Source organism: Erpetoichthys calabaricus, chromosome 3 (genome assembly GCF_900747795.2).
Source record: "Erpetoichthys calabaricus chromosome 3, fErpCal1.3, whole genome shotgun sequence".
NCBI classification, from domain to species: Eukaryota; Metazoa; Chordata; class Cladistia; order Polypteriformes; family Polypteridae; genus Erpetoichthys; species Erpetoichthys calabaricus.
The window spans coordinates 50596312-50612378 of record NC_041396.2 but is presented as its reverse complement, the minus strand read 5'-3'; the positions used below and the strand labels follow the sequence as shown (position 1 = coordinate 50612378).

The window sequence follows — 16067 nt, the reverse complement described above, 5'->3', positions numbered from 1 at the left end:
CAGCATCATAAGATTAATTATTTTATGTGGGATATCAACAGCATATTTTTGGGTAAACCCTGAGCATAGTGTGAAGATCTGGTGTTAAAGCAAATATAATAGTTGACATGCTTTCAAAACATGCACTTAGAGGACATCTTCAAAGTTTCTATTTTGCTTTAAGACAATAGCTAACATTTTGATCCCTCATAGTGTTCTTTTGTTTGCATAGTTGGGCCATAAAACAGGGTTTACCTAGGTTGTACCCCTAAGCCTTGGGTTGACTGACTTGCATGCAACCCTTGAGAGTGGAGGCACAGCCGGGTTCAGTTAATAAAATACAAAATTAAGAGCTGGATAAATGAAAACAATGTGTGTAAATAATATGCTTTTTTTAGAAAATTGCAATGAAGTGTATCATGAGCTAAAATACAGTAACTAGCTGGCACCATATTTCAGTGTCAGAGTTTCAAGCATAAATTGGGTATCATCATGCCTGTGAAGAAAACAAAGACTTTAATATCCTTTTGAAATAAGACAACTGGATTTGATCTCAATGGAAATGCATACAATTTAATGAAATCACGTTAATGCAAGATACATAAAAGGTCATATCCTGTCTCAATATATCATTCAATATCATATCCTCATCAGAGTTACTTGCAAAACAACTGTTCTCTTGAATATGGCTGTGTTTTGGATTCTGCAACATCATGGAAATAATAATGAATTAATGGCAGAAATGGAGATAATTCTTCTGAAAAAGCAACAAAAAAATTACAGATTACACAGAATATATTAAACTCCGACTTACATCAGAATATTCACATAATTCTTGAATTTGCATATTTGTAAAAAAAAAAAAAAACAAAAAAAAAAACAACAATTATCTGACCAGGATGGCAGGGTGCCACAGAGCTTTGAGCTGCTGGCTCATATACTCATGAGACAGGACCTGGCCTAGACACTAGCTGTGTGTTGTTTGCTCATTCTGCTTTTGATATTGTAACCCTGTATTTAGTTACTTCCCTAAAATCCTACACATGTGTGTGTAAAGTTAAGTGGTGATTCGTAATTGACCTGGAAGGAATAAGCTGTACATTCTGGAATAAGACCCAAGTATTGATTCCAGCTTTCCATTGCATGTCACTGGAACACTCCATTTCCCTGTTACCCCAAAATGGATTAAGTAAGTTTAAAAAGGGATTGATGGATGGCATTGCATGATAATCAAAAAACACCTGCCATTTATATATATCAGGGAGAGACAATAATCATCTTCACTTTTCTGGTAATTTTTTTGGTTTGGCAGTATAGCTTTTCCTGCACACACACGAGGAAAAACTGTGTAAAGTCTCAACCTTAATCAGTCAGTTTCTCTTGTTGTTTACTAGGAGTAAATATGTGCACCAAAGAACAGAGAGTAATGATCTGCTTTTTAGGGAATTAAAGTGGGGATAATTGTTGACTTACTCTCATATAATATAATGCAAATATTTTGTTGCTGTGTTGCACTGAAACTAAACTTGAGCAATAAAAACTCACACAAGAAGGCAAAATATGTATTCCTATCTCTCTGAGTAGTAAGTGAACCTGGAGCTAGTGTAGGACAAAGTCTGGTGGCACATCAGGCCAGTTAAAGCAGCAGATTTAACAGACATCCATCTGCACAAAACCCCACTTGTATTCTAAACTAAGTGACTGAACTCCAGCTTATACCAGCCTCTGATAACAAAGGTGTAAATCAGAGTTGAACTAACATCTTTGAAGAGACCTATCTACAGACTTCTTGAGCCATAAAGAATGAAAATAGACCTATAATTCAAGGAATGACAACTCTGATAGACAAAAGAACTTGCTTATGGGGAATGGGGAGAACCTGATTTTGTAACTGGAAATGACTTGAGTTATAAATTCCCTTAAAACTCTCTGCACCATCCTGAAGATTCTTGGGATACTCTCTAGCTCTCTAAGATAGCTCTCTCAAGGGAACTCCAAAGGAATTCTCATGACAGCTCTGCTTTCACTCTTGAAAATTACGGAAAACCTCAGAAATTTGTTCTCTGAAATTAAAAGCTGATGAGCTGTTCTCTGTTTGGGAAGCTAGGAATTGACAACCTCTTTCTCTTTGTGGATCAGAAGTTAACCAATCTCTCTGCCAGGCTCCCTGTGGGTCAGTGGGCTGAAAAGGAAGAGAAACAGCCAAAGCCAGAGCCAATCCCAGAAGCACTGGGCACATGGTGGGTAGGAATCAACCCTGAGTTCGGTGATGGTCCATCACACTGCAATCACTCAAACTTGACAATTTTGAGTCACCAGATAATCTCATGTGGATGTCTTTGGTCCCGTGGATCCTGCTCAGGATTAAGCAAGATTTATAAATTGTATGATATGGTAAATGTCTTTGGAATGTGAGAGGATACCTGAAGAGCTAGAGAAAGACCAAACAAATATAGGAAGAATATTGCAGATTCAAACAGGTGACTGAAAAATCTAACTCAAGACTAAAGAGAGATGAGAAAACACATTGCCACTGCATTAGCATGCCACCCTCCTACAATATTACATATACATATCAGAAATACATTCTTACCTGTTCCACATGTTTTTTAAACTTTGTTGTGAAGTTCATTTTCTGGGTTTAATCCTGAGAGTGTAACTTCAGTTTTTATAAGAGGTGTCAGATCTTTCAAAAAGACACAAGCAATTTAAAGAAATGTGAATCAAATAACTCTAGAGCTTCACATTTAAAACTATGTACTTATAGGTAATACCAAAAAGTAACAAGTATGGATGCTCTGATCAATCAGCTGCCAATATGAATTCACCAGTTTACTGATCAATTATTGAGACATCTCAAAAATTATTTTTTTCAGCATCTGCTTTTCTAAGTATTATGGTAATTTTGATAATTTAGTCAAAATGTTCTTTTATGTAACATATAACAAGTGTGAACCTGTAGGTCTGCTGCTGGAACTTCATGTAAACAGAGAGCAGACAGGCCTTCTTTAGGAGAGAGAAAAGAGGAATGTTGGCTTTTACATTAAAGATAATGGAGTAATAAACTGAGGAGTTGTCTTGTTCATGGAGAGAAACAGCAGAGTTATAAGTTGTTCAGCAGAACTTGTAGCAGAAGAAAAGAGAGGCACATTTTTACCAGAAATTAAAAGAGGTTGCTTTAATGACTTCAAATCTATGAATTTTACCCTTAAATTAAAATAGTGCTGAGTGTCGACAATGAGCCAGGAAACTCTGCCAGTTGTGCTACCTGCATTATAACAGCCATGTGATCCATCAAGTGCCCATCATTCAGGACTTAGCTTCCTATTGGAACGGACCTCTGTGATATCCTTTGGCTATAGGAAGAGGCACTATGATGTCATTGCTGAGGTGAATCTTTTTCAAAATGATTCATTTAATATTTTCAACTAAGACAAAAAACGGGGTCACCCATGTTGCCACAACCCCTCTCAATGGGATTCAGATTCAGATCCAAGCATTAAAGTGGCCACTCCAGAACCCGCTATTTCTTTCTTTTCAGCCATTCAATGCTGGATTTACTGGTATGTTTAGGGTTATTGTCATGTTGCTGGGTCTACTTTCGGATGAGCTTCAATTTTCTGACAGATGGACTCACATTATCCTCAAGCAGTCTCTGGTACAATGAAGAATTCAAAGTGGATTCTGTGATGGTGAGCTCTCCAAGCGTGGATGCAGCAAAATAGCCCTAAACCATAACATTTTCACCACCACGCTTTACAACTGGCAACAGGTTCCTCTGATTAAAGGGTGTCTTTAGCTTTTGCCAAACACATCTTCTGGTGCTGTGGCCAAATACTCTATCTTTGCCTCGTCTCTTCAGAGCACATTGTTCCAGAAGTCCCGCTCTTTACTTAGTTATTCCTTGACAAACTTTAGTCTTGCCCTGATGTCAGGGCCGGATTAAGAGCTTTGGGGGCCCGTAGCACATTTCAAATTTGGGGGCCCTTTTGGTCTGCATCATCTGAAGTTTAGATTCTGAACAGTTCAAACCGGACTAAATAATTATTTTACTCTCGATTATAATAAGAATCGTATAATATTTATGTGAATTTTATGTGTTGGGCCCCTAAAGTTTTGTTGTGTAAGAAAGTTACAGTTTAAAAACGTAAAGATAATATTTTTAAAGATCAGTTTTTCAATGCTACACTTTTTCATTAAATATTGGGTCCACCATTTGGGGGCCCCCGAAATTGCGGGGCCCGTAGCATATGCTACATGTGCCTATTGGTTAATCCGGCACTGCCTGATGTTCTTTCAGCAAAGGTTTCCTCTAACATCTCCCATGCAGTTCTAATTTGTGCAGCCTCTTTCTAATAGTAGTAGCATACACTTTGACATTAATAGCTGCCAAGAGATACCAGTAGGTCCATCCATCCATTATCCAACCCGCTGAATCCGAACACAGGGTCACGGGGGTCTGCTGGAGCCAATCCCAGCCAACACAGGGCACAAGGCAGGAAACAATCCCGGGCAGGGTGCCAACCCACCACAGGATACCAGTAGGTCCCTTGATGAAATTCTGTGGTTGTTAGAGACTTTTTTAGCATCTTGTTTTCTGCTGTCAGGCTGAACATTTTGGAAGCCTGGGCCTTGACAAATTAGCAGCTGTTTCATATCTTCTCCACTTGTAGATGATCTTTCAGAAAGTGGAATGGATTGCTAATTGTTTGGAGCTCTTTCAAAATCCATTCCCATACTCATAGGAATCTATGACCTTCTTTCTGAAGGCCTCAGAGAACTCTTTCAATCTAGGCATGGTGATAACGCACACTTCAACAGCAAACCAAACTAAATGTATGAGGATTAAATAAGACAAGTTCCTCTAAGATCTTATGATGGTGAAATTATTTGCACCTGATCTGGTACAGCAGATTCTAAATTTAGGTATTTAAAGCAGTGATAAATATAGGAATGTACTTACATTTTTCACACACAAAACATTGCGTTTATATTTATTTAAATTGCACAACAGATTATAAAATGTAAACGTGGCATGATGTTTGTTATATTCTACAACCTTCATCTGTAGATACTGCATAAAATAAAGTGAAGTTCAAATCTTCATATGTCCGCACTTTTTAAACAAGAAAAAACTTGAGACATACTTACTTTCTCACTATACATAATAAAAAAAATCTACATTTCAAATTAGGCGCTCATGTCAGCAGAAAAAAGAAAAAACCTACCTTCAAAATCAACAAAAACAATGAGATCATCATTTTTCAAGTAATTTCTGCGGTGCAAATCATAATGAGAGATAAATGTCCTCCAACCCCATGTCCCACTTTTATAACACTGACAGTTAGAATCATATTTGCCATTTTTTGAAGGATTGTCCCAGTAGAAATTGCCATCTGCATCTAGAATTAGAAACATATTGAACTTTTTTTTCTTATTGTCATTAAAACTTTACTTATTTCTGCTTAATTTCACAGAATAGCTGCTCCACTTTTACATGTAAATTATGAAGCATGGTACCCCATATTTCTTAGGGTTTTCTACCTTCTCCTACATTAACATTTAATTTGACTTGAAGTAATCTGGGCTTCACCTAATGACAAAAAACTGATTAAACACAACACTACGCAGACTTTAACTTAGGGTGTCTTTAACAGGGATAAACACTAAGCACTCAGGATTCCAATCGTGAAAAGCCAGCTTTCAAATAAAACGGTGACTTTGACCCAATAAATACAACTTTCTATAAAAAAATCCATTACTGCTCTGTAAATGTCTGGTTATTGAGGTTCTCAATTTAGATGTTGTACTTCTATATTAAAAGGGGGCTGAGAAAAATAAAAAAGATTACATTTCTTCAGTATTGGCTCTCTGTAAATGAGTTCATTAGAGATTACAATCAGTAGGTAAATTTAACAAGAATAATCCAGAAAGGATTCATATGATACTGTTCTAGGACTTAATAGGAATTTGTTGACCATTTATTGGTGAATCATTTGGAAAGATCCTTCCCACACCAGTCATATGGACATTTACAACATTTTAACTATGTGACAACACAATGAAGGCAGTTAACAAATGAAACCAAATCCAGTGTATTTCCTAAATGACCTCTACATTGTGTTGCCATACATTTGTAATATATACAGTATTTGCTCTGGGATTTACAGGAAAGTTACAAAGCAAATCTAATTATCTTTCAATATTCTCCCATTGTTACAGATTCCACTCAGTGGTATAAAAGTCTTTGTTAAACCATGAAGTCTGTTGATGGATACTTATGGGAATTTTGTTGGAGTCATCAGCATCAACTAATAAGAAAAGTGATGTTTTATACTGGGCGGCATGGTGGCGCAGTGGGTACCGCTGCTGCCTCGCAGTTAGGAGAGACCTGGGTTTGCTTCCCGGGTCCTCCCTGCATGGAGTTTGCATGTTCTCCCCATGTCTGTGTGGGTTTCCTCCGGGTACTCTGGTTTCCTCCCACAGTCCAAAGACATGCAGGTTAGGTGCATTGGCGATTCTAAATTATCCCTAGTGCGTGCTTGGTGGGTGGGGGTGTATGTGTGCGTGTGTTCCCTGCGGTGAGCTGGCGCTCTGCCCGGGGTTGGTTTCCTGCCTTGCGCCCTGTGTTGACTGGGATTGGCTCCAGCAGACCCCCGTGACCCTGTAGTTAGGATATAGCGGGTTGGATGATGAATGGATGGATGGATGGATGTTTTATACTTCTGAAAGAATTCCATTATATCAGCACTTGTATTTCCTCTTATATGGGCTATACCTAGAAAAAATATACAATACTAGGGGGTTCGCCCACTGCTTGCTTTGCTCACCAAACCCCCCCTATCCCCTCCCCCCCGGCCAGCTCTACGCGCCAGTCACTTCGCGTTTCTGCCACTCGTGTTGTGAAGAGGGGGGCTGAATGCACGCCAAGGAGACGGAGTCGCTCCTCTGAAACCCCCTCTTAAACGGTGAAACAATGGGAAACAAATACAGTTTTTTCTTTAACTCCTCTTTACTCAATCAGCTGCTGGCTTGCTGCTGCTGCTGCTGCCATGTCACATGGTCTGCATCTCGCACAGCACTTTGAACATTTAAAAGCCTGTACAGCAGCTGTCCTACTCTTTGTCTTTTATTCCTGGCATGGTTAAATCTCTTGGCACAAAGAGATTGAGAACAAAAGTCCTTTATACAATGTGCATAAACATGTTTGTATTGACAATTTAGCAATATTAATTGACCTGACAGCATGACATTTAGCTGTGAGGGTAAGCCATAGACCACAGGGTAAACCCAAACAATAACATTACAAACTTCTCATTGAAAAGCATTCTACATAAAACTAACAGACAGCACCAGCCATTTATTTAAAAGCCAACTCATTTTAAAACAGTGCTTTGGGGACTGGTGTTTATCCGAGCAGCATTGGGTATAAAGCAGAGTGGAGTGGTGGCTCTGAGGCTAAGGAGCTGCGCTGGTATCCCGAAGGTTGCCGGTTCGAATCCCCGTCACTGCCAAAAAGGCCACTGCTCTGCTGGGGCCCTTGAGCAAGGCCCTTAACCTGTAATTGCTCCAGGGGTGCTGTACAATGGCTGACCCTGTGCTCTGACCCCAAGGGGTATGCGAAAACTACCAAATTCCTAAGACAAGAAATTGTATAAGGTGAAATAAAGAACAAAAAAAAAAAAAAAAAACGCAGGAGTAGCCACTTCACTGCAAGGCACACTTAGTCACCCCAGTTGCCACTCAAACTATAACAGATATTTTAGACATAAAAAGAAGCCAAAGCATATATGTTAAGAAGAAAAACTAATATTTGAGCCCAGCACAGTGAATCCATCAAGCAGAAGTAACTTTAACCTTTACAAAACACCTCAACTAATGCCATTAGTATAAAAATATTTACAAAATGGAAAAATAAGATATTTAACTGAATCTAAAAATAATCTTTTTAAAATAAACAGGAATGTTCTTTTGACATATAGCCATTTTTCTAGAATTTCCAAGCACAGCAATCTAAAATCTTGGTAATAAATTAATAAAACAGACGTTTTAGGCACAGTTATCTTTCAGCAACAAAGATAAGGATATTCTACCTTAAACGGTTCCAAAATAAGCCATATCAAATTATGCTTTTATCCTGATGCAGCTTTTGTGCAGCAATGGAAAAGTGCTAGTTGTTAATCAGAGTAATGAAACTCGCTCAACATAATCTCTGATACTGAAGCATGAACCTTGATAAGAAAGTGACCATAATTAAAACTAACAAAAAATCAGTTAATCACCACAAAATTCTTCTTAAGATCTTTTGTTACTCACCTTGTGTCACTGAAGTAGTAAAGCTTTTACTGGATGACATCCTCAGTCGTATATCAGGATCTTGATCCAGTACTGTAATGGAAGCCTGCCGGTTTACAACTGGCCACTCCAATGCACCATCATCCACTCCACTGAAAAGATGAAAGAAAATCCCTGTATAACCCTTGTACGAGGAATTGGGTATAACTTGGATGCCATAGCTATACCCTTCTGGGCTATTGAATTGAGGGCTTTGAATATACTCTCCACTTGGAGAGGTCAGAAGAAAACCTGTGAAGTTCTTAATTTGCCAAACACCACTTGGACACCGAGTCTCTACAAGATTGATGTCATCAATGTAAATTCCACCATTTGACTGTGCTGGATTTCCTTTAACACCTTGAAACAAATAACGGAACTTAGATGTAGCTTGGAAGGGAACATGAGCAATTTTCCAAGAAGAGTCTTGGTCTCCTACAGAAAAATAAAAGGTTAAGTAAAACTTATCTTCTTTGAGTATGTAATGTTAACCCTTAAAGTAATTATCAACTAAAAACATATCTCTCTATTATAAAAGGAAATCCTGGTACGAGACTTTCTCGGAGATAATTTCAACTCCCACAAGAGATAATTTCAGGTCCCATGAGACGAGACATTTTGGCAAGAGATTTTGACAAGTCCCGCATTCTTCTCAAACATTTACAACCATGCCCACGGTCAAATCACTTCTCATTCGTGTGAATGCTATTATCAGACACAGTTCCTGCGCTCTCAGCTCCAAGCGGGGTCAGAAATAAAAGACAAAGATTAGAAGACAAAGTAGAATGTCATAAAGAGGTTCAAAAACATTGGCACGATACACATGCAGAGCAGGTTAGAGATAATGAAAGTACTAAAATTCGAAAGTCTCATGAAATAATGGAACAGCGAAAAGAGATTGAATATATGGACATAGAGTGATATGATAGAAGTACAGTGGAACCTCGGTTCACGAACGCCTCGGTACACATACAACTCGGTTTACGACCAAAAAGTTTGCCAAACTTTTGCCTCGGTTCACGACCACACACTCGGTATACGAACAAGCCAGTTTCCCTTTCGGTTTGTGCGTGCTGATGATTTCCGCATGTGTTGCATTGTTCTCGGTCAGACGTGAACTGCTGAACTGCTGCAATGTGAGAGAGAGAGAGAGAGAGAGAGAGTGAGAGAGCAGGCAGGCTCGTGTGCTGATGAGAGAGAGAGAGAGAGAGAGAGAGCAGGCAGGCTAGTGTGCTGATGAGAGAGAGAGAGAGAGAGAGAGAGAGCAGGCAGGCTAGTGTGCTGATGAGAGAAAGAGAGAGAGAGAGAGCAGGCAGGCTCGTGTGCTGGAGAGAGAGAGAGAGAGCAGGCAGGCTTGTGTGCTGGAGAGAGAGAGAGAGCAGGCAGGCTTGTGTGCTGATGAGAGAGAGAGAGAGAGAGAGAGAGAGAGGAGAGAGAGAGAGAGAGAGAGAGCAGCCAGGCTCGTGTGCTGATGAGAGAGAGAGAGAGAGAGAGAGAGAGAGAGAGAGAGAGAGAGAGAGAGAGAGAGAGAGAGAGAGAGAGAGAGAAAAAGAGAGCAGGCAGGCTCGCGTGCTGGAGAGAGCAGGCAGGCTCGTGTGCTGATGAGAGAGAGAGAGAGAGAGAGAGAGAGAGAGAGAGAGAGAGAGAGAGAGCAGGCAGGCTCGCGTGCTAGAGAGAGGGAGAGAGAGAGCGCGTGCAGCTGAGAGCGAGCCTGTACGTGCAGCTGAGCAGAGAGCCTGGGTGTTTGTCAGTGTTATTCAATGTTTTTACATTAGTTTACTATTACACTGTGCATTCTATGGTGTAATTAACTATATTTGTGCTTAAAAATATTTTTAAAAATATATTTACATACAGTTCGTACGGTCTGGAACGGATTAATTGTATTTTCATACAATCCTATGGGGGAAATTGCTTCGGTTCACGACCAATTCGGTTTACGACCAGAGGTTTGGAACGAATTATGGTCGTGAACCGAGGTTCCACTGTATGTAGTTATTGTTTGGATTTAAACTTTAAGTCGGAGACTTGTACGTCGTCTAATTCGTGTTGCCATCAGGGAAAAGTAGTGTTTCTTCCCAATGAAGAGGCGTATCTGCAAGAATTAAAAGATTTGTTGTTTGGTGAAAGTGAAATCCACATATGCGAGCGACAGAGACGCAAAGTGGCTGGTGCATAGTGCAGACCGGGGGGTTGGCAAGCAAAGCAAGCAGGGGGCAAAGCCCCCTAGTTTTTTTATATGTTTATATGTTGCCCCATGCAGCTTGCAGTGATGATCAAGAAATATTTTTAATCTCATGCTTTTTACACCGTACAGATTTAACAATATTTCTGATCAAATGGGAGCCTGAGTTAACAAATGCTTTAAAACAGCAAACAATGTCAAAAACATCCATGAAAAGATTTCATGCCATTACTACAAACTACTCTGCATAAGAAACAAATAAAAAACATGATTTTTACTTTAACATTGCAACATTTAAAGCTACATCTGACTGGCAGCTAAAGTTTATATAGCCTGTATATATAAAATATGCCATTAAAAGTATTTATTTGGCATAGAATAAGTAACAAAACCTGAACCTTACAGACTGTTTCTTAAGAAAAATCAAAAAATCAAAAATTATATTTATGGGAAAAATGTAGCAATTATTTAAATAATTTAAGAAAAGTATGTCTTTGTGCATGGACCAAGTGTGAGGTTATGTTTAAAGATATGTTCAGTCAAGCATGAGACATAGTCGTGCGTTCATTTAGAAAAAAATCTTTTTTCATTACAGTCTTGCAGGGAGCCAATGCCAACAGTAATTGAGTACAAAAAAGGAACCAATGTTGGTCAGGCTGCCATTCCATCACTTGCACATCTAGTGGGAGGAAATTTGAAATGTCAGGAGAAATCCCTCAAGGTATCATGATAAATGTGCAAAGTTCACACAGACGGTGCCTCCGCCAAGTATCAAACACAAGTACCCAAAGCTGTACTAATCCACTGTGCCAAACTGCTAGTCTTGTGTATAATATACTAAAGACTATTAGGTATAAAACATTTTTCAGTATTTTTTAAAAGTATGTCATAAATGTGTTACCTTTAAATGTGTGAACTTTTACAAGTGTTCGAACATTTCCAGATCCATCATCCTTCTTTATCCAGATAACTAGCTTGTCATTAACATTTCCAGTCATTTTGTAGAAGAACTGTAAACACTGAAGGTCTCGTCTTGGATACAGAATTCTGGATTCTAAAACTGCAGATTGGTCTTCTTTTCCTTCTTTGGTATTAAAATACATAAAGTATCCAGCATCTAAAGAATCCCATGTAAAATAAAACACATTAAGTAAAAACTTTCAAATAGTTTTAAATGATCAAAAATTTTTAATCAATGCATGAAGTATTTATATAGTGTACCACAGAATAGTACAATGGCTCTATTTTAAAATATAACATATACATTTCTATTCACACACTTGATAAATCAAAACCGAGTATTACCAAATAGAAAGCAGTGCATCCTGTATATATGCTGGGCACACAGTAGACTGGGGCACCGTACAGGAGGAAGTGAGATGTAGCATGAGCAGAATTACAAACTGCTAAACTCTATGGAAAGGAGACTCGGCATACACCAGGGATGCACTGCCCTCTGCTCAAAGACAATGAGTCCTGGAATGAGGCCACAAGATATTCTAACCAAAAGGTGGCAGTTTGTAACTACTAGCAAGAGGAAGCTGGAGTGAGACTGTTTCTTTAAGAGCAAGCTTGCAAGGTCTTTAAGGAATACTGGCAAGAGCACAGTGTTCTACTACCCATCCACTAGGGACAGTATAGTACTGTCTGTTTAAAAGAATAAATAGCTTAAAGGCTACCATATAGAATGGGAATGTAAAGGAAAGCCAAAGGTTCAAGTGTATATGGATGCATCTAACCCAATAAGTAGCCTAAAGAACTTTTCGTAAAGTGAGTTGAGGCTGCATCACCACAAAGGTGTTAAGGACAAAACAATTATTGTGTTCACAGAAATGACAAGGAGATGAAAATGAAAAGACAGACATATTTTCAGGGAGAGCAAAGGTCAAAAACCATAAGATCAGAGCAAACAGGACAAATAAGAAACAAAGGAATAAGACAGTTCTAAAATTCTATCATCTAGCTGACAATTAGTAGACTCTGTGCAATCCATTTTAGAATTCAAGAAGTGGTGAAAGATGTACAGTAGCGCATGGGGGTACAAAATGAATTACGTAGGTATTCTGTTATTGTCATGTCAAGATAAATAACTAGTAATAAGGCTATTGGTTTTATTGAGTTAACCATGGACACTGACAAGCAGGAAACTCGAAATACAGGGCCTGTCCAACAGAATTCAAACACTTTACAGACACCCATGGCATTAGTCTGTCATTGTAGTACTGAAGCAAAGCTGATGTTATCTACATTATGTTTGAATTGCACAGCAAGAGTAGGCACTGTGTGTTCTGTGGAAATATACTCCATATACAGAATTAAGCTCAGGCAGTGTTAGAAAAAGACACACATTTTTTTTTACTTATTGATGCATCTTTTTGATATTAAATTTGTCAGTTGCCTTACAGTAAAAATATTAACAAAAGTTATGGTTTTTACTTACTAAAAAACTTAAGTTTTGGTTTATGGTATAGTTAACTAGGTCATAATTTCCTTCAACAAACAAATATATTAATCCCACTCATAAAATACATTGCCATGATATATGCAAATTATTTACAGTAGTTTCTACGAAGGGCACACGAAGAGATTCAGGTAACAAATGAAACAGGAAGTCAGTTAATTAATGGGTAACAACAGGCAAACATTTACTTAAGATTCCTATGAGATAACACTGGTGTTAAAAGTTGAGTTTATGTCATCTGACTTGCCTCTGCATTGCCCAAGAAGCGTATGATCATCCATCCCAGAAATGCTTTTGATATGAACCCAGTCTTCATCGTCTTTTGAGCTTTGGATCATTCCACAAATGTTAATAGATTCAAAGGCACAATGGTCCAGCAGTGTTAGAGAGGATGCTGAAAATATTTGTTACACTTTAGTCACAGAGTCTTATATTTTTAAGAGCTTTACAATGCTGGGATGCTTCTGTCAAACGAGCAACCCACGGACATAGCTTAACAAGGCAAGTCTTATAAATACAGACTTCTTTCCTCTTTCTGTAGTCTTACCATTTCAAAGCCTAGTTGTTTTTATCTGTTAATCTACACTTTGGTAACATGACTCTACAAAAAGAGTGAAGCACAACAAAACATTTAATAAAACATAATAATTCTGGGAAGAAGCATTTAAACAGTAATATTTATGCAATATTTTTGGGCCTCGATCAGTGTTTAGCATACGGTATACTAAAAAATCAAAAGGCTTCAAGAATGTCTACTTAATGAAGCTTTGATATTGAAATGGATTACAAAAACAGAATGCACAAAGATCTTGAAGCACTCTGGAATCACTTGCATTTATAGTATAGCTGTCTATATCCTCTTTAATAAAATCCCTGTGTGCGTCCAGGTGTCCATGTGTGTGTGTCTTCTGGTGAAGTGCGCATGCGCAGGGAACGGTGCGATGCGCGATATTACTGTCAGAGAAAGTTACAGGAGTTTTATGGAAATACAAACCAGTATTACTGCGAGAGGAAATTAAAGGTACACAATGCAGTGACGCATATTACAACCACATACAAGCCAGTATTACAGTCAGAGAAAATTAAAGGCATATTACCGACGCGCACGCCTGTATTACTGGCAGAAAAAATTAAAGGTATATTACGGACGTACAAGCCAGCAGACATACAAGACAGTATTACTGTCACAGAAAATTAAAGACACACAATACATGGCGGCAGCCCACGAAGAACAGTCAGCTCAGCAAGTAAACATCAACAAAAGAAAGGCTGAAAGACAAAGAAAAAATACGACCAACAAACAGAATGAGGTCAAGGTCCCTTGCCATTTAATATAGACTGTTCCTACTAATGTTTATGCACTACTGTTCTAGCGCCCGTTATTGTAACGGGCTAAATGACTAGTTATATATAAAAATGTGAAGGCCTGATGGTCTGTCACACAATTACTAACACACTACTGGGGCTAGAAACTTGTTTGTGGTCTTCATTAAAAGCTCATGATCTTATACTTTCGGGAAAGTAAAAAATGTTAAGTTATCAGCAACCTGTTGGTCATAACCTGTGGTCATTGTTTACGGCAAATTGATCAAGAAACTAAGCAATAACTCCCAAAAATGACAGAAAGAAAATTAACATCAGCAAGATCTACTGAGTTTCAAGTACATCGCAAAAGATGTTTAAGAGATGAAGAAGAAAGAATATGAAGACAAGATACAGTGCAACAACCAAAGGACAGTATTAAAATACTTTTAAGCACAGAGTAATTCCCATCCAAAAAGAAGACATTGTAAGTAGAACTGGTTTTTTTTGAGATGCTACTGGTTAGCCAGGTTTCCGTGTGTGGTAGAAATTTAACATCTCTCTATTATAAAAAAAAATCCTGGGAGGGAAAGACTAGGGAGACGAGACGTGATCTTCAAGTGAAGATCACAGAAGACACTTAAAAGACCCGCAAGACGAAAGAGATTGGCCACGGAGCGTCTCGCAGGGACCTTAAACATGAGACTTTGTGCTAAGAGATTGACTTAGGACCGTCTCGCGGGGATGTAGAACATGAGACTCTTGCGAAACACGCCCTACTTACAACCAATATCAAATAAGACCATGGCATTAAAACACTCAGTCGTGTAAAGGATTTGAGCACATACAGATCCAGGGCTCTCAGCGCATATAAAGCGTATAAGGACAATACATTATAGATGAAACATCAACGATTAAGCGAAGATGAAAGAGCAGCACGGAGAAAAGAGACTCAAAAGCGTTGGAGAGAAAAAAAATGAAAAAAAGAAAAAGAATAATCTAGGTACAAATTCAGAAAATAAGGAAAGTAATAATCAGCCCGGAACAAGTGGAATTGAAAAAAGCATGTCCAATCAGGCTCAGAATTAAAAGACAAAGAGTAAAAGACAAAGTAGAACTTCATAAGGACAATCAAAAATGTTGGCACTATACACATGCAGAGCAGGTTAGAGATTATGAAAGCAGTGGAATTCAAAAAGCTCAAAAAAAAAAAAAGTTGGTGCGATACACATGTAGAGAAAGTTAAAGAATATGAAAGCAGGAAAATTAGAAAGTATAAAAAAAGAAAGTAAAGATCGCAGTAGTGCAAACAAACGGAAATTATTACCCGAAAAAAAGGAAAAATAATCACCATGGACCAGGTGTCATTGAAAAAAAAAGCAAGACAAAGCGAGGTCAGAAATAAAAGACAAGGAGTAGAAAACAAAGTAAAACATCATAAAGAGGTTAAAAAACAAGGGGGCCAAACACATGCAGAGCAAAATACAGAATATGAAAGCAGAAAAAAACGACAGTGTCAAAACAAAGAAAGTAAACATCGCATTAGTGCAAACAAAGAGAAATTATTACTTGGAGAAATAACGAAAAGGCGAATAGAGATCGAATATATGGACATAGGTGATATGTCAGAAGTATGTAAATATTGGAAGGCTTTGAAGTTTAAGTCAGAGAATTTCAAAAATGGAGTTTACCTCACATGCATTTATTGGTTACTTTGCAAAAAAAAATTAATTGTGCTGAAATTCCAAACAGAGAAACCTATCCCGAATTATGGTACAAAGTCATTAAACACATGTCTCATGGACC

General features: G+C 38.3%; 2 protein-coding genes across 2 annotated transcripts in view; one reads left to right on the top strand and one right to left on the bottom strand.

Annotated features, from left to right (window-relative positions):
- LOC114648027 (adhesion G protein-coupled receptor F5-like) overlaps positions 1 to 16067 on the top strand; it is a 395766-nt gene that overhangs the window by 336326 nt on the left and 43373 nt on the right. The window lies entirely within an intron of this gene.
- The window catches only part of LOC114649284 (meprin A subunit alpha-like), a 46267-nt gene continuing 32748 nt past the window's right edge, over positions 2549 to 16067 (bottom strand). Inside the window, exons 9-13 of the mRNA XM_051925638.1 lie at positions 13207 to 13353; positions 11400 to 11615; positions 8296 to 8748; positions 5208 to 5381; positions 2549 to 2665 (exon numbers count right to left, since the gene is read on the bottom strand). Of these exons, the coding sequence (XP_051781598.1) occupies positions 2589 to 2665; positions 5208 to 5381; positions 8296 to 8748; positions 11400 to 11615; positions 13207 to 13353 (1067 nt within the window). The 3' untranslated portion in view covers positions 2549 to 2588. The remainder of the gene's footprint in view (positions 2666 to 5207; positions 5382 to 8295; positions 8749 to 11399; positions 11616 to 13206; positions 13354 to 16067) is intronic.